At 44.7% G+C, this 23,512-nt stretch overlaps 1 protein-coding gene across 2 annotated transcripts in view; it reads right to left on the bottom strand.

Moving 5' to 3' along the window:
- Positions 1-23,512, bottom strand: part of FARP1 (FERM, ARH/RhoGEF and pleckstrin domain protein 1) — a 461,133-nt gene that overhangs the window by 95,294 nt on the left and 342,327 nt on the right. For both annotated transcript variants that reach the window (XM_050765964.1, XM_050765965.1), the window contains one exon: positions 12,303-12,407. In XM_050765964.1, the coding sequence (XP_050621921.1) occupies positions 12,303-12,407 (105 nt within the window). The remainder of the gene's footprint in view (positions 1-12,302; positions 12,408-23,512) is intronic.

Genomic DNA, 23,512 nt, shown 5'->3' with positions numbered 1-23,512 from the left:
AAGAATCCTACCAGACTCTTTTCAAAATTATTTTATCAGCTACTTCTTTTTTCAAAGATTTGTACTTTTCCATTTTGTAAACTTTCCTCTCATCAAATACACAGGCAATTTTCAAATTCCTCCAGTTAACTAAGAAATATCCTTACTGATAATCTGTCAAAACTAATGCTCAAACCAGGACCGTGTTTCATAACTGGTTATGTCTTCTAAGTCTCTTTTAATCTATCCTACTACCTCCCCCTACCTTCCCTTTTTGGCAACACTAACCTGGTGAAGGAACCTGTGTTTAATAAAATTTGAACTGAAAACTGTAGAATATGGTTTTATGTATTTACAAAAATAAAGCTTTACATGAAAAACAAAGTAAAGACAGATCTGTAAACCAAACTACAAAATCAAATGCAGTACAGGCTATCCCTATGCACTTGTGTACTGAATTCATTAAGTAGGATTTGGTATTAGAGATATATGTGAAGGGAAGTTCGGGAATCAAACCAAGACCATATTACAATGCAATGTGTGGGGTTTCAGGGAGCCTTGACTTGGATGGGAAGCTTTAATATCTGCAATCTTTACTTCTTAACCAGGATTCAGCAGACCTCAGGCATGGTCCTTGTAAAACATCAATTACTCAGTTTAAACTATTTTAAAAATCATTTGTTTAATTTTCATGGGCTTCAAATGATTCATTTCAAAAGATTTCACATGGGTATTACAGTTAATTGAACTTTTAAAAATTATGGTAAGAAGACTTAACATGAGATCTACCCTCTCAAAATTTTAAGCATGTAACACAGTGTTAACTATAGACAAAACGCTATACAACCCTTTACACTATCACTTGCTTATTCTGCTTTATACCTTTTTCCTTTCATCCTCAAAAAATATTTAATATTAAAATAAACAGATGCTTAAAACTGCACAAAGCAGGCCGGGCGTGGTGGCTCATGCCTGTAATCCCAGCACTTTGGGAGGCCGAGGCAGGCAGATCACCTGAGGTCAGGAGTTCGAGACCAGCCTGACCAACATGGAGAAACCCTGTCTCTACTAAAAATACAAACTTGGCTGGGCATGGTGTAATCCCAACTACTCAGGAGGCTGAGGCAGGAGGATTGTCTGAACCTGGGAGGCAGAGGTTGCAGCGAGCCGAGATTGAGCCACTGTACTCCAACCTGAGCAACAACAGTGAAACTCTATCTCAAAAAGTAATAATAATAATAATACTGCACAAACCATATGTATAGCTTAGTGAATTATTAGATGGTAAACACCCTTGTATCCATCAACCAAGTCAAGAAATAGAACTCTGCTGGTCAACTCCTTCCAAACTCAACTCCCGCCCTCTACAGGTAACCACTATGCAGAATTTCATAGTAACTGCATGAGTCTGTAATGTTTTATTTTGCCACATGGTGCATCTTTATACACCAGAGTTTAGTCTTAAGACTCAACCACTCTAGTCTTAAGACTCGTGAGTGGTTTAGCACCATCGCCTTGGGTAATAAGTATGTTTTCACTCAGAGTTCATGGGAGATCTGGTTAAAAGTGTGTGGTGCCCCCACCCCCAAATTGCTTAGTCTTTAGTCTTAAGACTAAACTCTAGTGTATAAAGATGCACCATGTGGTGAAATAAAACATTACAAACCTATGCAGTTACTCTGAAACTCTGCATAGAGGTTACCTGTAGAGGGCAGGAGTGTATACTGTTTAATCTATAGCTTCCTCTTCCATCTCTTTCTTTTCCTCACTGTTGACTTGTAGGGTTTCCTGGAGTTTGGGTTTTGCTGACTGCACGCTCACAGTACTATTCAACATGATCGTCTTCTCTGTAGTTTCTGCAATTTGGCAGCTGGATCCACCTGGATCCTTTGGCAAGGCCAAACATGGTATCTCAGGAAGAACACATTGAAGTCTCTGTTTTTTAAATATTATGACCTTGATACATTTACATTACTCATTTTTATGTGAAAATTGTTTCCTAACCTATTTAGAAGAAGTCATGGTTCAGAGTAGCTTTCCCAAGCTACTCCCAGAGCCTCCTTGTCTATTGTTTCTGTACAGTGTTGAAGGATATGGAAGCATGCTTTCTCAAGTTCCCTGGCTTGATTTCCCTGCCCTTCTCTGTCATTTCTCTCTGTTGTCCCAACTCAGTTCCATTTGGGCTCCCTTCTCGGTAGTCTCTCTTGAGTGGTGGCCTGTCTCAAGGGGCAGTTTGTGGTCACTGGAGCACAACTGCTCCAGCCCTGTTAGGCCTTACCCATTTCAGCTGCTCTCTGAAACCACTCCCCTGTGATTTCCAGTGGCAATTTGAGGGTTCTTTTTTTTTTTTTTTTTTGAGACGGAGTCTCGCTCTGCCGCCCAGGCTGGAGTGCAGTGGCCGGATCTCAGCTCACTGCAAGCTCCGCCTCCCGGGTTCACGCCATTCTCCTGCCTCAGCCTCCGGAGTAGCTGGGACTACAGGCGCCCGCCACCGCGCCCGGCTAGTTTTTTGTATTTTTTAGTAGAGACGGGGTTTCACCGTGTTAGCCAGGATGGTCTCGATCTCCTGACCTCGTGATCCGCCCATCTCGGCCTCCCACAGTGCTGGGATTACAGGCTTGAGCCACCGCGCCCGGCCATTGAGGGTTCTTTTCTCCGATCCGTCGGATGCCCTATTGTTTCCTTGTTTCTTCCTAAACAGACACCCATGGTGTGCAGGCCTTGGGGCTGCTGATGTTCTGTCTCCAGCTGCTTTTTCTTTGGGATCTAGGACTTACTCTGGCATCTAGTTTTGCCACAGATGTTGTCTGTGGGTTTTTGATCTTGCTAAGTAGCTGTCTTTATGTACGACCTTGGGTTTGAGAAGATCTAAAAACGATGCCTCCATCACCACCACCATCTTCTTAGAACTGTATATCCATTTTGAAACATATTAATATTTCCATGTATTTTTTCTTTAACCACTGATATGGTTTGGGTATTTGTCCCCTCCAAATCTTGTTGAAACGTGATTCCCAGTGTTGGAGGTGGGGCCTGGCATGAGGCGATTGGTTCATAGGGGCGAGTCTCTCATGAGCGGTTTAGCACCAGACCCTTGGATAATAAGCATGTTTTCACTCAGAGTTCATGGGAGATCCGGTTGTTTGTGTGTGGTGTCCCCACCCCCAATTGCTCCCTGTCTTGCAACATAACACACCTGTTCCTACTTCACTTTCTGCCATGAGTAAAACCTTCCTGAGGCCTCGTCATGCTTGTAGAGCCTGCAGAACCATGAGCCAATTAAACCTCTTTTCTTTATACATTACCCAGCCTTAGGTATTTATTTATAGCAACGCGAATGGCCTAACGCAAGCACATTTCTTATTCAGGTATGACACAGCCAACAGACCAGAAGGCCACTGCCATTCAGAAGAGGGTTTATTATTCACAGTTCCCAAGAGGAGGGGGCCCAGCACTCCACAAGGAAGTACCAGGGCTGGGCCGGAGGCAGAGGGAGCGGGGGAGGGGAACAAGGGCAGGATCACTTCTGTGGGGAGGCCAGGCTGGGCAGGGGAAGCAGGTTTAGCACGGGCTCATCTGCATCATTTCTGTGGGCTCTGGGGTGTGGCTGGCTCTGGTTGTGGGTACCTGGCCCTGGAGTGACTCTAAGGCAGGGGACTGTTGCCTCCTGGAGTGTGAAAACCAGCAGGAAGGAGGTGGCTGGATAGGGCTCTGGATTGGTTAATTGGCAAATAAAAGGCACATTCACAGGGAGCCATCTGCCATCTGTAAGAGTTGGCTAGCCCGGGGAGGAGAAGCAGCTCCCCAGTCAACAAGGCCTCAGGTATCAGAGAGTAGAGAAAATTTAAAAACACAGAGGGAAAAGAGCAGGGGTTGCCAGGGGCTCACGAGGAGAGCAGGATGAACTGGAGGAACACAGGGAAGGATTAGGGCGGTAACACAACTCTCTATAATACTGTTGTGGTGGATGCATATCTCCAGACACATCCGGAGATACATGTGTCAAAACCCACAGAATGTTCAACGACAAGAGTGAAGCCTCATGTCAAGTTTGGACTGCAGTGAATGACTGATAATGGATTGACACTGGCCCATCAGTGAGGATGGGCCACACCTAAGGCTCAGTGTCAGTAATGGAGGACACTGTATGTACGGACAGAGTGGGAGCAGCATATAGGAACCTCTGTACTTTTGGCTCAATTTTGTTGTCAACTTAAAACTGCAATATAAATATTAAATCTATTAATTAAACAAACACCCCCAAATCCCCCAAATCAGTTATTCTCCTTCACACTTGAGAGCTGGAGCATCCCCCATGGCTGTATTTTCCCAGGGACCTGTCCTCCCAGACTCTCTGCTTGAGGGGAGCTTTGACTCCCCTAGGGACCTGCCTGTCAACACAGTCACCATCAGATGGTGCTGTCCCTCAGGGTGACCGAGCCGCTGTACAACCTCACCTCTGCTGGCTTCCCACACCTGCAGACCGTCCTCGATCCCGCGACATTCTTCATCCTTTACACCTGCCATGTTCCTCAAAAAGCTCCTCCTCACCTCGGAGGTCCTCAGACCCCCCAGGAAGAGGCGAGGGCAGAGGCTGCGGCTAAGCACAGATGAAGGAGGTGTGTCTGACTCCAGCAGGGTCTGGAAACCTCCAGCAAGGAATGCCTGTCATCCCCGGGAGCCGCAGTTTCCATGACCTCCTGTCCCTCAAAAGCAGGCCCACGATTGACAAAGCTTTTCTCCTAGCATGGAGGACAGAAAATGAACGACAAGGTGCCAATCTTCTTCCTGGAGCTTCACCAGTATTTATTTATAAGAAACTAGAATTGTTTTTATCAGGCCAGTGAGCAATGTCTTTTGTTTTGTTTTGTTTTGTTTTGAGACGGAGTCTCGCTCTGTTGCCAGGTTGGAGTGCAGTGGTACGATCTCGGCTCACTGCAACCTCTGCCTCCTGGGTTCAAGTGATTCTCCTGCCACACCCTCCCAAGTAACTGTGACTACAGACGCGTGCCACCACACTGGCTAATTTTTGTATTTTTAGTAGAGACGGGGTTTCGCCATGTTGGCCAGGCTGGTGTCAATCTCCTGACCTCAAGTGATCCGCCTGCCTTGGCCTCCCAAAGTGCTGAGATTACAGGCATGAGTCACCCACCCAGCCGCAATGTCATTTTGATAAAAGAGTGGTGGGCTGGCTTCATTGGTTTCTGAGTTAGACTGCAAAAATGAAATACAACAGATATCTGAGTGCCTACTATGTGCTCATGAGACCTGCTGGGCTCATCATTGTAAGTATCTGATTAGCACTCATAATAACCTTGTAAAATGGTCATTTATTCCTCCCATTTCTCAGATGAAGTGCAAAATCAAGCAAGAATCCACCTAGCAGCTAAATGACAAAGCAAATGTTTAAACAGGTTTACAAGCCACAATGCAGAGCTTTTCCAGCTAGCCTCAATAGGCCAATGAAATAAATCTTCCATATACAACTATCTCTGCTGTTACGGTCTGTGCAGCTCTTTCAGACAGGAGATCCGAGGACAGGCAGCCACGTGCGACATACAGAATGTGAGCTTTGGCTAAGAGAGGCTCTGTGGGGATCCCGGTTACACACTTCATTGTTAAGGATTGGGCACCTTACTTCTCTGGATTTGCTCACTGTAAAATTTGGATGATAAAATACCTACCACAGTGACTGGCAAACTACGGCACATGGGCCAAATCCGGCCAGCCTACTGCCTGTTCTGGCACAGGTCCGAAGCAGAGATTGGCTTTTACATTTTTCAGTGGTTAAAAAAAAATTAAAAGAATCACATTTCGTGATAGGTGAAAACCATATGAAAGCCAAATCTCTGTGCCCATAAATAAAGTTGTACTGGAACACAGCCACGTCCATTCATTTCACATCTATGGATGCTTCTGCTCTGTGAAGACAGAGCTGAGTGTAACAAAGGCTCTCACCAGGCCTGAACTTCAGCCACGCTCTTCTTCTCCCTGAGGCCTCAGCCTCTGGCTTCCGTGTCCAGTTTTAGCAAGAATCCTGTGAAGTTCGTTTCCAGGGAATCCCCTGGCTAGCTCCCGAAGCTTGCCCCATGGCAATCTAATGGCTTTCTGGCCCTTTCCCAGCCTTCAGACTTTATGTGCCAATTAGCAGCCGTATTAAGCACAGGGTCTTGGTTCCCATGATCAATAGTGTTTCTGCCATGGAAAGCTCAATCTATACTTTTAAACAGCTGATTAAAACACTTTTCTGTTCCTTGGAGAGATCCTTTAGGGATAGTGCTGGACAAGAGCAAGAGCAGGACAAAGCCAAGGGCAGGAGCAAGCCAAGCTTGCGTGTCAACACTGCAATCAACTCTTTTAATTGACGAGCCTTGGGACAAGTCTAATTAAGAGTAGAACATAATTATTTCATAATGAGAGCTAGTTTATTTACCATCTTGAGAAACACATCTTAGACTATGAAAAACACTTATTTTCCCCTTAAACTCCTTCACATCCTTACTATGAATAAGCCTCTGACTTGGGTATTTACAAGACAGAAACGATGAGAAGAAAGACAGAAGGCTGGGCAGAAATTCAAGCTGCCTAAATTCAACAACTTATCGCCTAGAGACAAGGACTCACAACCTGACATGCCAGGTGCTTTGGGGAAACTCGTTTCCCACGCATCACACACAGAGAAATGGGTGAACCCAGTCATTACAGCCCGATCATTGGGCATTCTGAAACCAGCCACGCTTTTTCTCAGGTTGGAAGATGGGTGCACGGTCTCCCAAATGAAGACTGGCCGAGGTGATAGTCACAATGGTGGTATTAAAAAATAACAGTGATGGCACACCCACGTTCATTGCAGCATGGCTCACAATGGCCCAGAGGTGACGGCAATCTAAGAGTCCATCCATGGAGGAATGGATACTGGAGACGTGGTGAATACACACAATGGAAATGGTATTCGGCCTTAAAACCGAGGGAAATCTTGTTGCATGCCACCGCACAGATGAACCTCGAGGACATTACGCTGAGTGAGATAAGCCGGTCATGAAAAGACAAAGACCACACGATTCCACTTACCTGACGAGGTGTCTAAAGTAGACAGACTCAGTAACAGAAAGTAGAACAGGGGCTGGGGAAGGGGATCTGGGGAGTTGTTCAATGGGTGTAGAGTTTCCATTTCACAAGATAAAAAAAATTCTAGAGATCTGCTCTACAACAAAGTAAATGTAGTTAACACTCCTGAACTACACACTTACCAATGGTTACGATGATACATTTTGTGTTACTTGTTTTTGACCACAATTTAAAAAATAATAACAAAGAAAATAACGATGGTAACAAGTTTCCGTAAATAATGCTTTTGGAACAGTTTAATGGATCCCAGACACTGGGCTGCATGCTAAGAGACATCATCAAGCAACCGTGTCTGAGGCGGAGGGGAAAAATCCAGGTGGTGCTTGAGATTCTCACAAGGTGAGATGCTCTCCCTCAGTCCATACAAGCAAGACTGGCCTGTGGCCCTTCCAAAATAGAGTCCGTCAGATGACCTGTTGGTCATCATTTCTGCTACTGTGTGCTTTCACTGCATTTTGGAACTTTTTTTTTTTTTTTTTTTTTTTTTTGAGACAGAATCTCTCACTCTGTCGCCCAGGCTGCAGTGCAGTGGCGTGATCTCCTCTCACTGCAAGCTCTGCCTCCCGGGTTCACGCCATTCTCCTGCCTCAGCCTCCCGTGTAGCTGGGACTACAGGCGCCCGCCACCGCGACTGGCTAATTTTTGTATTTTTAGTAGAGACAGGGTTTCACTGTGTTAGCCAGGATGGTCTCGATCTCCTGACCTCATGATCCGCCTGTCTCGGCCTCCCAAAGTGCTGGGATTACAGGCGTGAGCCACCGCGCCCGGCCCATTTTGGAACTTTCATTGCATTTGGATCTATAACTATTATTGAAGTTATAGATGTCACATGTTGTAAGGCAGAGCTCACTGGATTTTTATAAACTGATTGTATCCACGGAACCAGCATCCAGATCAAGGGAGAGAACATAACCAAGACCCTGGCAGCAATCCCTATAACTCTTCTGGTCATTTATGGCATCCCCTCGATTACCACAGATCGATTCTGTCAAAAGAACTTTTTCTTTTTTTGAGATGGAGTCTCACTCTGTCGCCCAAACTGGAGCGCAGTGGAACGATCTCAGCTCACTGCAACCTCTGCCTCCTGGGTTCAGGCGAATCTCCTGCCTCAGCCTCCTGAGTCACTGGGACCACAGGCATGCGCCACCTCACCCAGCTAGTTTTTGTATTTTTAGTAGAGATGGGGTTTCACTATGTTGGCCAGGCTGGTATCAAACTCCTGACCTTAAGTGATCCTCCTGCCTTAGCCTCCCAAAGTGCTGGAATTACAGGCATGAGCCACCACACCCGGCCTCAAAAGAACTTTTAAAAATTGAGGCAGGCAGATCACCTGAGGTCAGGAGTTCAAGACCAGTCTGGCCAACATGGTGAAATCCCATCTCTAACGAAAATACAAAAATTAGCTGGGCATGGCAGTGGGCACCTGTAATCCCAGCTACTTGGGAGGTTGAGGCACGAGAATCGCTTGAACTCAGGAGGCAGAGATTGCCGTCAGCCAATCTCGCACCACTGCACTCCAGCCTGGGCGACAGAACAAGACTCTGTCTTAAAAACAACAACAACAAAGCAATTAGCTCAGGTTGGAATTCTGTAATTGACAGAGTCAAGTCAGTTTAGTGACATGGTCAGAACAAGATGATGACTGAGGGCAGGTGCTTCTAAAGATCCGAGCTTCAATCCCATTTCTTTGCTATGTGCCTCTAGGAGAACGACTTAACCTCTTTAAGGCTTAACTTCCTCATCAGAGAAAGGGGATATAATGCGCCGTTGCAGGAATAAATGAAACACTGTATGTGAACCTAGCACGGTGCCGGGCAGTTTCCACTCTCTAGAGCATGTGTTGGCCTACTATGGCTTCCTGTTATATGAAGTTCTGCTGGAACAAAGACACGTATTCATTCACATATTATCTATGGCTGCTTTTGCACGATAAGGGGAGATTCGAATAGTTGCAGCAGAGACTGCATGGTCTGTAAGGCGTTCAGCACTATCAGGCCCTTTACAAAGAAGGTGTGACCCCTGCTGTAGGATGTGGGTCATGTGTGCTGCTGCACCCACAGGGACTAGAACACTCCAGCACATAGGAAGTACTCATGCGGCGGCTTTTGTGTGACATGTAACAAATAAACACTTACGTATTTAAGTCATCAACAGTGGGTTTTATTTTGCAGTTGAATACATTCCTAAACAATATTGTAAGAATGGAGTGAAATCATAAAAATCAAGCCTGGTAACGACTTGAAAGAAGGCAGCCCTGCCCGATACCTAGAACAACAGACCTACAAATTCTAGCAAGAGAAGCACCTACGGTTAATAAGAGACACTAAACTTGCAGCCAGAAGAACACAGAATTTTAGCTGTGCCATTAGCTAATTGGTAGATACAGACATGGGGAAATTCTCAGGATCTTAGCGCACTCAGCGATGAGGCCTAAACACTGCTGCTGATTTCTGGTTTAGACAAACAGCTCCTGCAGGACTGGAATTGGACAAGGTTGGAGTCAGGAAAGCCATCAGGAGCTTAAAGGAATTCAGGCAGGCACAGAACGGGGTTGTTAGAAATAACGAGATAACGGTATCTTCAGGTGTTTTGAGAATCATTATTTTACCATGAAATAAGAGCATGAAACAATATTCCACAGAACTTGCTGGAATATTTTCCTGGACTTGAGGAACTTGCTGGAATTGTTTCCTGGACTCTCTTAAGAAGCTGTGTGTGCCTAGTGAATGGAAACCGCAACTACTTCTTGCTAGTTGTCACTTTATCTCACCTTTCGTGTGAAGTCTGATGCCAGACACGGTGTAAGAACAAAATAATTGTTAGCTGAATAGGAATAGGAGAAGGTAGAATGAGATTTGGCAGGTCTGTGGTCATATGCCACACTGCAAAAAGGGCTGGGAGTCAGGGAAGCTTGGATTTGAAGTACAAACTAGAAAGCGACAGAGTGTTTGGAGGTGGAAATAAATTGAGAAAATACAACTTGCTCTCAGTTTTAGGCCCGTGACAGATCCGCTCATTTGCCACCGGCTCCTCTCGGAGCCAGGCTCGACCTGCACTGCCTCTGAGGGTTCTTCCTTCAGATGCTGCCGTCCCACCTGTGGCCACCTTCTCTTCACAATGAATGTTCTCATCCCATTTCAGAGCTTCGACAGACATTCATAATAATCATAAGATTCTTGAATCCAACTTTCCACCCAGATCTCTTTCCTGTGCTCTAGGAAATACACCTTCTGGCCCTGCTTGCTGGATGCTTCCACTGAATGCCACTGATGCCCCTGCCTCCTCAAGCTGGAATGCGACTCATCTTCACCCCGGGTATGGTCTTCCCCAGGGATGGACACTACTGTCCACCCAGATGGCAAAGCTGGAAACCTGAGCCACTATAAGCCCTCTTCTCCACCTTCTCCACAAGTGTATTCATTCAACCACATCCTCTCCTACTGCCCCCAACCCCAACCTCTGGAATCCATCCAGCTCCTGCCGGCCCCTCAACTCTCCCTTACTTGTAGCCAGCACCATCTCCAACCAGACTCATCACTAGAACCTAATGGCTTTCTTGACTCCAGTCTGGTCGTATTCCAATCTGCCTACAGTTCTCTTTCTAAACCAGAAATCAGGTCATATCACACGCTCTTTTAAATGCATTAACAGCTTCTCAAACACAATAGTTTGGGTATAGAACTGTGAGGGCCAATACAAAGCCCTTGTCCACATGTGATGACTGAGTACTTGAAACATGGCTCATCTCAACTGAGAGGTGCTGAGGTGTCAAATACACACCAGATTCGAATACTTCACAGACAAAACAGACAGCATGAAAATATCTCATTCGCAATTATTTAGACTGTGTGTTCAAACGATAATGTTTCTGGATATAGGAGGTTAAATAACACATTTGTAACATGAATTTCACCTGGCTGTTTGACCTTTTTAACATAATGCTAGAAAAGTTACAATTGCATATATGGCTTATTTCTCCTGACTGTAATGGCATAGAAAGCCCTTCACCATACAGCTCCCTGCTGGGCTTCCAACCTTCCTTCTCTCACTGCCTTTACCACTGCCCTTCTCCTGTCCCCCTCAACTCTGGCCTTCTCTGCAGGCTGCTGAATAACTCACTTGCTTTCTGGTTTTTGTACGTGGGGTGCCTCATCTCTCTGGTACATTCTTTCTATTAGAGCAAGTCCTGCTGGTCTCCCAGGATGCAGGTTTGCAGAAGGATCTCCTGAACTCAAATGGTGTCTGTCGCCCCCACTGCCCAACACCACTGCTCTCCGGGGAGAACCTGTCACGCATCCTATATCTGCACGGCTCCCCACCGGGCTGATAAATTCCCCGTGTCTCATTCACTACTCAATCTACCGTGCAGGGACTAGTAGAAGTTCCAGGAACTCAGTATGCATAGAATCAAAGAATAAAAGCATAGCCAATGAACTTACAGCTCCAAAAGGTGCCTAATAAAAGGTAGCTTCAGATATAGGCTTAAGCAAGTGCCATCAACCCAAAGAGACAAAAATACGAGGAAGCTATGCTCTACATTTTGGATTCAATTCGGTGCAACCTTTATCCAGAACAATCTGACATATTTAACAACCTTAAAATGATCGTACCCATTAAGTGGGTAAATCCGCGCCATTGGATTTGAACTACTGAACAGTTAGCTATGAGCACAAACACAAACGTACTCAGTTCACTGGGGCCATATCTATAATAGCAAAAAACTGAAAAGAGCGAAGCATCCCATCAGTTACAATGGAAGCTGTAAATGAGACATGTCCCTCTGGTGGAATGGCATGCAGTCATGAAAAAGAAGGAAATGGACTCCATGTGCTAAAAAGGAAAGATTTCCCTTGAGCAGGGAGGGAAAGCAGAGGGTGCTATACTATTTCCTCACATTTGTGTATTTCAAAGATACATGTTTGCATATGCATCTACACAGAATTTATCAGAAATATACTCAAACGTGTGTGTTCACAAGATAACAGCTCCTGGGGGCAGAGGTGGGAGGGCAGTCATCACTGTGTACCTTCTTTGAACTTGCTAATCATAGGTACGAATACTTTTATTATAAAACATATTAATGAGGGCTTCCTGCATGGACCACAGAAAATCACCAATTATTTCACCACCCCTGCCCAGCCCCCCACCAAGATGAACAGATGGTAAAACAGCAACATTAAGTTGACATCACCTACCGTGATCTTTTTGTGATCAGGAAACTCGAGGCCAAAATAGTCACCTTCCACGAGGTTGAGGTGGTTGCAAACTGCATCCAGCAGCACCTTCCCAGGAGCTCTTTGCTGTGAGCAGAAACAACAGGGGTTATCCCTGAAGCAGGCAGGGATGAAAACAAACCACAGCTCCTGGCTGCAGGAAACCTCTGGATTCCTAAGTCTATGGGTCCTTCACAGCTTGCCACCGCCCACCTCCGTGACACCCTCAACACCAGCCCCGTCTACACCTCCGTATCCCAGCACCTGCTGTTCCCATAATTGGATGCAAATCTCTCAGCATTTTCTTCCCAATCCAATCCCAGGCATCACTCCTCCCTCCTTATTCAATTAATTGACTATTTTTTTAGAGTAATTTTAGGTTAACAAAAAGTTGAGCAAAAACTTCTTCCCACCACACAGTGTCCTCTGTTATTAACATTAGTGGTAGAGATTTGCTACTGTCGGGGAGCCACTATTGATACAGTATCATCATTCACACTCCATAGCTCACATCAGGCTCACTCTGTGTGCTGTAAAGTTCTATGACAAATGTGTTGTGACCTGTCTGCATTACAGTATCATACAGAATAGTTTCACTGCATTATATGAATTTCACACTAAAAATCCTCTGTGTTCGAGCTATTCCTCCCTCCCTCCCTCCTTCCTAATCCCTGGCGACCACTGATCTTACTGTCTTTATAGTTTGCCTTTCCCAGAATGTCATCTAGCTGGACTCATACAGTATGTAGCCTTTGCAGACTGCCTTCTTTCATTCAGTAATATGCATGTAAGGTCCTTCTGTGTCTTTTTTTTTTTTTTTTTTTTTTTTTGAGACAGAGTTTGCTTTTATTGCCTAGGCTGGAGTGCAATGGTGCAATCTCAGCTCACTGCAACCTCCGCCTCCTAGGTTCAAATGATTCTCCTGCCTCAGCCTCCCAAGTAGCTGGGATTCCAGGCATGTACCACCATGCCAAGCTAATTTTATATTTTTAGTAGAGATAGGGTTTCTCCATGTTGGTCAAGCTGGTCTCAAACTCCCAACCTCAGGTGATCCACCTTCCTCAGCCTCCCAAAATGCTGGGATTACAGGCATGAGCCGCCGTGCCCTGCCCCCTCCATGTCTTTTTATGACTTGGTAGCTTATTTATTTATTGAGACAGAGTCTTGCTTTTGTCACCCAGGCTGGACTGCAATGGTACGATCTCAGCTCACTACAACCTCAGCCTCCAAGGTTCAAGCGATTCTCCTACCTCAGCCTCCTAAGTAGCTGGGATTACAGGCACCTGCCACCATGCCCGGCTAATTTTTTTGTATTTTTAGTAGAGACGGGGTTTCACCATGTTGGCCAGACTGGTCTCGAACTCCTGACTTCAGGTGATCTACCTGCCTCAGTCTCCCAAAGTTCTAGGATTACAGGTACGAGCTGCCGCACCTAGCCAGTTTGTTTATTTTTACTGTGGAATAATATTCCATTGTCTGGATGTAATACAGTTTGTTCACCTACTGAAGGACATTTTGGTTGCTTCCAGTTTTGACAATTATGAACACAGGTGTTATAAATATTTCTGGACAGGTTTTATGTGGACATTAAGTTTTCAACTCATGACCCCAGGTCTTTTTTGTGACAGTCAAAGCCCTGTTCCTGTGCCTCTCTTCTTGTCCACAGATGTGACATGGATGGTTTTCTTCTCTATATTCCTGTAGCACTCTGTGCAGTATCTCATCGAGACTATACCCACATTGAAGGGAAATGCCATATTTTTTCATCCCTGTATCCACAATGCCTAAAGACCAACCAATTTTGTTGAAATGAATGATCAATAAAAGGTATCCATTCCACTGTATTATAGATGGTTTAGTATCTATGTGTCTATGTCCCCAAGTAATATCAGGTCACTTCTTCATTTTTGTATTCTTATTGCCTAGCACAGCACCTGGCAATCAATCACCGTCTGCTGAAATCCATACTATTCATGCATTTTCTATATGCTGGATCTATAGGGAAAGGGAATATTATATATAAGAACCCACGTTCTATCCTAAAGAGCTTAGAATCACATGCCTCAGTTTATCTTCATTATGTACATTCCCAGTGACTTATAGTAAAATGGATCAATTCCACCATATAGATCAAATCTTGGGAGACAAATGCTTTAATGACATTGCCACTCACAGTTATCAGCCTGACCTCATTATCAGCTAACCTCAGCCTCCCAAAGTGCTGGGATTATAGGTGTGAGCCACTGCACTCAGCCCACAGTTACCTGTTTTATACTTCTCACCTCTTCCCTGAGAACAGAGCATTTTAGGAACCAATTAGTAACCCAGGTGACTGAGTGATAGCAGGAGTCAAAGCCCACCAAGTACACGGATGGGCATGTCCATGAGTCTGTACCAGCATGAACAGAGAAGCCAAGAAAGATGCTGCTTGATGTTCAACATTAAGCACTTTTTTTAAACAGATAACACTTTACACCCCCACACTAGCGCTCACTGCAATCCAGAAGATACACATTCTCCACAGATGATCCCAAACTCGCCAGGCTCTAGATCTTAAATGCCTGACATTGGCAGAGTCATGTCACCTGCAGGAATGTCAGGAGTCACATGTGATTGTGTGGAACCCCTATTGTTGCCTGCCAAGCTCTCCTCTTCTGCAGGCGGCTTATCCAGAGGAAACAGTCAGGAGAGCACAGTGGAACACTGGTCACCAATCTTATCTTCCACTGCTTTGCTACAGCAGTGTGCCCTGTTTCCGACGCACAGGGTCAGACTAGCTTTTCCCAGCTCGGTTGATGTAGGGAGCGATGAGCTGCTCCATTCCAGTCCCTAATCTTGGGTCTGAGTCCCCACACCAGCTGCCAAGAGCTGCATGGTTAACTTATGCACAGCAACTTATTCGGGCTCCCACGTCTCACTCCAATAACATCTGCAGACATTAATAAGAACATTATAGGCTAGGTACAGTGGCTCATGCCTGTAATCCCAGCACTTTGGGAGGCCGAGGCGGGTGGATGATTTGCGGTCAGGAGTTCGAGATCAGCCTGGCCAACATGGTGAAACTCCGTCTCTACTAAAAATACAAAAATTAGCCAGGTATGGTGGCGGGTGCCTGTAATCCCAGCTACTCAGGAGGCTGAGGCAGGAGAATTGCTTGAACCCAGAAGGCGGAGGTTGCAGTGAGCTGAGATCACACCACTGCACTCCAGCCTGGAAAGAAAAGAATGTCATAAAAAATGGACCAAAGAATAAGAACTTGTGGAAGAATTCCCATACTGTAAGATTTTCTTTTAAAGGAAAAACACATTCCAGCTTCAGAACCTTCGTTCTCATAACTCTTAACATTTCCTATTTGTGATGAAAATAAACCACCAATCATCTGACCAGCTGGCAAGCACTCACGTTTCCCAAAGAATTCCTGGAACTAAGGGAATTTGACAACTTCATCTAGATTTACAGAGTCAATGAGACTTAATAATTCAATACTAGAAATCTTAAAAAGTTTTAAACAAAAAAAACTAATATATAATGGATGTCTTTATGCACATGGTGTTAAACTGAGCACTTTAGAAGAGGGGACAGGGAGAGTTAGCCTCTACACTGGGTACTTCATGGCGTCAGCAGCGGTTTCTGTGCATGTTTGGAGTGCTTTTGGTGATAATACGAGGGCGTGTTGAGTCCTAGAACCTGCAGCCTTGCTGCCGCAGCACTGCACACTCCTTAGGGCCTGTCAGAGACAAGTGAAGCAATGATGATTAACTAGCTGCTTGTCACGGGTTTGCAGTAGAGACTTAGGATCTAGCTAATAAATGGCAAGTCGATCCTTAAAATTGTTAAAATTTATTATTTTATGCAAATGTTTATAGAAAATGACTTTTCTTTGGCACCAAATTTTTCACAGGGTGATGTCAACTTATCATTTCAATAATATCTTTATAGCTTCTAAAATTCATCTGTAAAATAGATGTCCATAAAGCATTATGCGAATTCCCCTGTGAATGCTGGCTATATCTACGGTTGTAAGGACACTCCTGTATGTAACATCACTGGAATTTACAAGGGCTTAAATGCACCCACTACATGACAACGGCATGGGTAAATGGCACTACAATGGTGATATGGTTTGGCTCTGTGTCCCCACCCAAATCTCATGTTGAATTGTAATTCCCAATGTTGGGGGAGGGACCTGGTGGCGGGTAGCTGGATCATGGGGGCAGATTTCCCCCTTGCTGTTCTCCTGACAGTGAGGAGTTCTCATGAGATCTGATGGTTTAAAAGTGTGTGGCACCTCCCACTTTGTTCTCTCTCTCTCTCCTGCTCACCATGGTAAAACAGGCTTATTCTCCTTCACCTTCTGCCATGACTGTAAGTTTCCTGAGGCCTCCCAGCCACACTTCCTGAACAGCCTGTAGAACTGTGAGTCAAGTAAACCTCTTTTCTACATAAATTACCCAATCTCAGGTGGTTCTTTATAGCACTGTGAGAATGGACGAATACAAATGTGCTACATGAACTGTGCATTAACACCCCAATGTGTAGTGGGCAGCTGAGCCTAAAGCGCTTCCAGGCATAAAGATACCCTAATGGTCAAGGACTTCCTCTCCCTTTCTTTTAGGACTTGGTCCTGAACTATCTAAGGGTGTCAACGCACACCAGGTTAAAGCCTGCTTCTGAGGAAGCTTCTCGGAGAAGAGAGGCAGAGAAACAGCTTGTATTTCACTAAGAAAATGATTCTTCCTTTTGTTCCTATAATACTTTTACTTCATCAGCCTGCAGCATAATTTCTCTGTACTTCCCAGTGAGATTTTGAACTTCACTCTGAAGCGCATTCTGTTCCACGTCACATCCCAGAATGCAAAATGGTGCAGCCACTATGGTAAAACAGTATGGCAGTTTCTCAAAATAATGAAAATAGTCTTATCCTAGGATACAGCAATCCCACTTCTGAGTATACAACGAAAATAACTGAAAGCAGGGTTTTGTAAATCCACGTTCACAGAAGAATTATTCACAATAGCCAAAAGCTAGAAGCAATCCAGGTGTCCACTGCTGAATGAGTGGATCAACAGTATGAGGAGGACAATTACACACAGTGGAGGACGATGCAGCCTTCGGGAAAAAAGAAAACAAGATTCAGGAACACGCTACACCATGAATGAAACTTACGGACACTATTCTAAGTGAAATGAGCCAGTAATCAAAGGACAAATATTGGATGATTCCACTTCAATGAGGTACCTACAGCAGGCAAATTCAGAGACAGAAAGTAGGATGGGGGGGTTGCCAGGGGCTTTGGGGAGGGGGAACGGGGAGTCAGTGATTACCGGGATCAGAGCTTCAGTTTGCAAGGTAGGAAGAGTTCTGGAGATGGCTGGTGGTGATAATTGCACAACAGTGTGAATGGACTTAATGTACTTAGTGCCCCTGAACTACACATGTAAAAACAGTATATTTTGTTACAGGTGTTTCACCACAATTTTAAAAATGCAGAAGGGAGAAAAAGTAGTTGAGGAATGGGGCTCACATCTATAAACAAATGAAAACAGTTATTCACAATGCAATCTGTTAACATTACTTTTAAAAATAAGAAAATAAAGAATCTATTTTCTTTACATGAGATCTTAGAAAAATACTATGGGGTAGGATCTCATCACATGAGGAAAATGGGTGAATATCCACGTGTATGCACTAAATATTTGCTAATATTTCTTTACACAAATAGCTCTTTTTATATGTTTGGCAAAAAAGGAAGAAACTGAACATCTTTGGAAATAATGGCAAATTATGCATTTGGGGCAGGCTTTGTACTGAAAGCCAACGATGAGATTCAAGAGCCACAAATCCACTAGCCTTTTATTAACTAAAAAACCAAACCTGTAAACAAGTCAGTAAAGCTTGAATGGGGAAAAGGTAGAAACAGCACAGATTAAACTGACAGAACTCAAGAAAAAAGGCCCTGTAGAAAATTCATCAGTAAAAGTATTTTTTTTAAAGGTTAACTTACTTCAACACACACACACACACACAAACACACACACACGGCGACACAGACTATTATATACAAGGAAGGAAAACCCACTTATCTAGGCATCATTTGAAAACCTATATATGTGAGTAATGGTTTAATATGAAAGGGATCTGATGACAAATGAATGTTTTGTTGTTTTTGAAAAAAATTATTTCTGTTATTCAAGCTTTTTTTGGAGACAGCGTATTGCGTCACCTTGGCTGGAGTGCAGTGGCACCATTGTAGCTCACTGCAACCTCAATCTCTGTGCTCAAACAATCTTCCCACCTCAGCCTCCCAAGAAGCTGGGACTACAGGAGTGCACCACCGCGTCTGGCTAATTTTTTATTTTTAGTAGAGACGAGGTTTGCTATGTTGCCCAGGCTGGTCTCAAACTCCTGAGCTCAGGCGATCATCCTGCCTCGGCCTCCCAAAGTGCTAGGATTATAGGTGTCAGCCACTGTACCTGGCCCAAATGACTGTTTATGATGTCCTCAAGGGTTTGTGCTGGGGGTAGGGGCAGACCTCTAAGGCTCCCATCAGCTCTAAGAAACCACCCCGTTCACTACCAGTCTCGATCATAATATTCCTGAAGTGTTCTCCTTATAAGAGGCCAAATATTCATTCTAATGTTCTATTTTGGATAACAAACCAGCAATTCGTGAACTACATAATCAAATTTTTGTCCCTTGTTTTTAAAATGATGCTCCAAAAGGCAGCTGAATTTTAATCTAGTGCACAAACCAGTTGGCTGGCTCCACACTCTGTGTCCCTGTTGCCTTCTCCGTCCTCAATTGGCTTTTCACTGGAGCCTCTAACATTAAATTTAGGAGGAGGTTTACATTCGTGGGGAAAGCCTGGCAAGTACGCACTGAATACTAAACAGCACGCATGTTCACACAGCGCTTCAAGCTATTACAAATTGTGACTCAAAGTTGCTCCAGTTTATTGTGACTTTAAAACATTTCTAGGCCGGGCACGGTGGCTCACACATGTAATCCCAGCACTTTGGGAGGCCAAGGCAGGTAAATTACCTGAGGTCAGGAGTTCGAGACCAGTCTGGCCAACATGGCGAAACCCCATCTCTACTAAAAATACAAAAGAATTATCTGGGCAGGATGGCGCGCGCTGCTTGTACAGTCCCAGCTACTTGGGAGGCTAAAGCAGGAGAATTGCTTGAACCTGGGAGGCAGAGGTTGCAGTGAGCCAAGATTACGCAACTGCACTCCAGCCTGGGCGACAGAGCAAGACTCCCCGTCTCAAAACAAACAAACAAACAAAAAACAACAACAACAACATTTCTATGTCTTCAGGTTATTTCTATAACAAAGTTTTAAACAGGAGTATTTTTTGTTTTCTTTTCTAAAAGAATAAAGACACCATTCCTTCTGTAGGCTGGGAGTATATTCTCCCTCTCCCTCTCCCTACCACATTAAATCGTCTAAATCAATTAATTCCCCACCTGAGAAAGCTAAAGTACTGCCTTGTGGAAATTATCTCATAGACAGAACTCGATAATGTTTGACCAGGTTTACAAGGTTTGCATCTCCTGGTGTTACAGAGAGCCATTTCGGGAAGTGTTTTATTTTTGCTGTTTTGGGATTAGCGTAACTATGACAACCAAGGCATGCTCTCACTCAGCAGAAGGGAATGGCTGCTCTCGAAGGCCTTGTGCCCTTCTCCCTATGACTGATACCTATCAGAATATTGTTCAAAATCCCATAATCCATCAACCCTCTACCCAATCACAACGTCACAGATTTTCCTATAGCCTTTTGGTAGATTTTGACCAGGTGGGCAGACGTATTAATAACTATGACGGCTTGAGGGGGCTGGGGTATATTTATCGAGCAAGTTGCAGTGTGCAGTCACTATGTTAAGCAGAGAGAAAGGAAAGCAAGAAGATGAGCATCTCTCTTTGGGTCAGTGATACGGTTTGGCTGTGTCCCCACCCAAATCTCATCTTGAATAGTAGCTCCTACAGTTCCCATGTGCTGTGGGAGGAACCCTGTGGGAGGTGACTGAATCATGGGAGCAGGTCTTTCCCATGCTGTTCTCGTGATAGTAAGTCTCACCAGGTCTGATGGTTTTATAAGGAGAAGTTTTTCTGCACAAGCTCTCTCTTTGCCTGCTGCCATCCATGTAAGACATGACTTACTCCTCCTTGCCTTCTGCCATGATTGTAAGGCCTCCCCAGCCATGTGGAACTGTGGGTCCATTAAGCCCCTTTCCTGTATAAATTACCCAGTCTCAAGTATGTCTTTATTCGCAGAGTGAAAATGGACTAATTCCATCGATGATGTACAAAAATAACCAGCTAAATTGGAGTACATGGTAAGTGGCACATTAGAGGAACTAGCAAAAAGCCATAGAAAGTCAGAGAATAGAGCAACTGGCTATTCTCCCTGATGGTGGTGTTCTTTGAGAGTGGAGTACCTAATGTGTTTTAGAAGTAGCCCATTTGAATGGGTCTTGAAGGATGAGTAGGAGTTTGCTAGGTAAACACAGATGGAAACATGATGACTTAGTCTGCCCAGGTGGACATAACCAAACACTATGCACTGGGTGGCTTAAACAACAGAAATTGATGTTTTCACAGTTCTGGAGGGTGTGAAGTCTACACTCAAGGTATGAGCTGATGTGGTTCTCTGAGGGCTCCCTGCCTGGCTTGCAGATGGCTGCCTTCTCATTGTGTCCTCACATGGCTGAGTGAGAGCAAGTGAGAGCTCTCTGGTATCTCTTCTCCTAAGGTCACTAGTTCTATCAGATCAAAGCTCCATCCTCATGACCTTATTTTACCTTAATTCCTGTACTTCCTTACTCCAAATACGGTCACATGGTAGGTAGCGCATCAACAAATTAATTAGGGTGGGGAGTACAATTTAGTCCACAGCACACGAGTCATGAAAGGGCTAGAGATGCTATTTTATGCTATTATTATCTCCCTTTTAAGACTAATGTGAGAATTCAATGAAACCATGACCACAAAGTACCTAGCAAAAGGCCTGGCACATGACACACATTCTTTATTATTGCTGCCACCGTGATGGTGAAGGGAAATGGAAATTTACAGACTGAATGACAGAGGATGAGTTGACACTGGAAGGAGGTCCCACTTCCCAACCCCAAAGGTGTGTGCCTGCAAAATCCCAAGTGGAGCCCATTAGCACAGCAGCGTGCCACGGGGCTAAGTCCCTGGGGCAGAGTCCCCAGAGGGTCGCTGCCTGCAGTCACCTTGGAATTCAGCTGGAGGTGACACAGAGCTACGCTCTTCCAATCAAATGTGCTCGTGGGTCTCCTTCAGACACTGATAAGCTGCAGATGCTGATTCCAGAGGCCCCAGGATCTGTATTTCTAATAAACTTCCAAAGAGTGCTACTGCTGGGGCAAGGACCAGGTTTGAGTAGCCAAGTGCCAGACACATGGATGAGATACTATCAATGACACGGGGTCCTCTGAGGCCAGGCTGGCTGCCTCTGGGGTTTCTCACTCTGATTTCCATCCGAGGCTAATATCAAGCCAGAGATGCATCCACAGTAAAAGATACCAAACCTGGGCTAGGTGCGATGGCTCACACCTATAACCCCAGCACTTTGAGGATCACTTATGAGACCAGCCTGGGCAATATAGTGAGACCCCCATCTCTATAACTTTTTTTAAAAAATTAGCAAGTAGAGATCAGAGGCAGGCAGCTGCTAGCCAAGGGGCACCAGGGACCACCGGCCACCCTAAAAGCCAAAAGAAGCCGGGAAGGAGTCTACTCAGAGTCTCCGAGGAGGCACAGCCCTCATGACCCCTTCATCTCTGACTTCTTGCCTCCAAAACAGTGAGAGAATACATTTCTGCTGTTGTTGGCCACTTGGTTTGTAGTATTTTGTTGTGGCAGCCCTAGAAAGTAAAAGCTGCCTTAGGGACGGCCTCATCACCTGTTCCTTTGCCACGGCATGCAGGAACAATGCAGTTGGGTTGAGCAGTTTTCTTTCTGAATAAACAGATTACAGTGAAGTAATAACCCTGTTAGTGAATTTAGAACCATACAAAAATTGTGGCCTTCAAAATTTCTCTATCTTGATCTTCAAATATACTCAGCAAATAGTAGACTCATTATGGGAGATGATCTATTTTTCTCACTGCTAAAAGGCATTCTTCTTTCGATTGCTGTTGCTCTAGGTGTGAACAGTACTCCACAATAGAAATATTTTCAATTGAAATATTTTCAATTCTCTTTACAAAATATTTTCTCTTTTGAGAGCTTCCCCTACAGCTTGGTGAGGTGGGAGGGGTCAGATGCCAGGCCCAGAATCACACAAAGTCCCAGCTGCCCACCAAGGACAGCCTCTACCTCAGCCCAGCCCTTCCCTAGCTCCCAGGCTCGTGTGAAAATCTGTCAATGAGAGCAGTTTGAGAAATTCTACAGGAACTCGCCTATCTGTCTGGAAATGCATATTTTTCCTAGAAAGATTAGCACAAGGCCACTGCCAGACAGGGCTTAATACAAACCAGGAGACAAATGTCGGTTGTGGCTAAATGTGGCAGGCTGAACACAGAAGCTTATCTCCACTACATCCGGAAAGCCCACTGCAACAACAGTGAAAGAATTAAAAAGGAAAGGGCATGGTGGCTCACGTCTATAATCCCAGCATTTTCGGAGGCCAAGGTGGGAGGATCACTTGAGGTCAGGAGATTGAGACTAGCCTGTGACACATAGTGAGACCTCATCGCTACAAAAATAAAATTAGTTGGGCATAATGGTCTCAGCTACTCAGGGGCTGAGGTGGGAGGATGGCCTGAGCCTGACAGTTGGAGGCTGCAGTGCTATTATCATGCCACTTCACTCCAGCCTGGACAAAGTAAGGCCCTGTCTCAAAAAAATTAATAATAATAATAATAATTAGAAGGGGGAAAGGAATAAATTCATGAAAAACAGAGCAAAAGAAAGAGGAGACAGGAGGGGACAGAGTTCCCCCAAATTGTGAAAGGTGACCAAGAAGAAAGGAGAAATCTAGTTACAGACGAGAGGAGGAAGAGTCAGCAACAGGAGGCGGTCACATTACGCAGAGTGTCCCAAAAGGTCAGACATGGGAGATGCCAGGTACTTGCAATAATGCACGAAGAGGGGAAAACTTTTAGAAATACTATAATTTGTACCCAGATATAGCTAAGAGTTTATAAGTTAAAACACAGA

Source organism: Macaca thibetana, chromosome 17, assembly GCF_024542745.1.
Source record: "Macaca thibetana thibetana isolate TM-01 chromosome 17, ASM2454274v1, whole genome shotgun sequence".
Taxonomy (NCBI): domain Eukaryota; kingdom Metazoa; phylum Chordata; class Mammalia; order Primates; family Cercopithecidae; genus Macaca; species Macaca thibetana.
The sequence above is the reverse complement of the archived record's forward strand: the minus strand, read 5'-3'. Positions and strand labels throughout refer to the sequence as shown.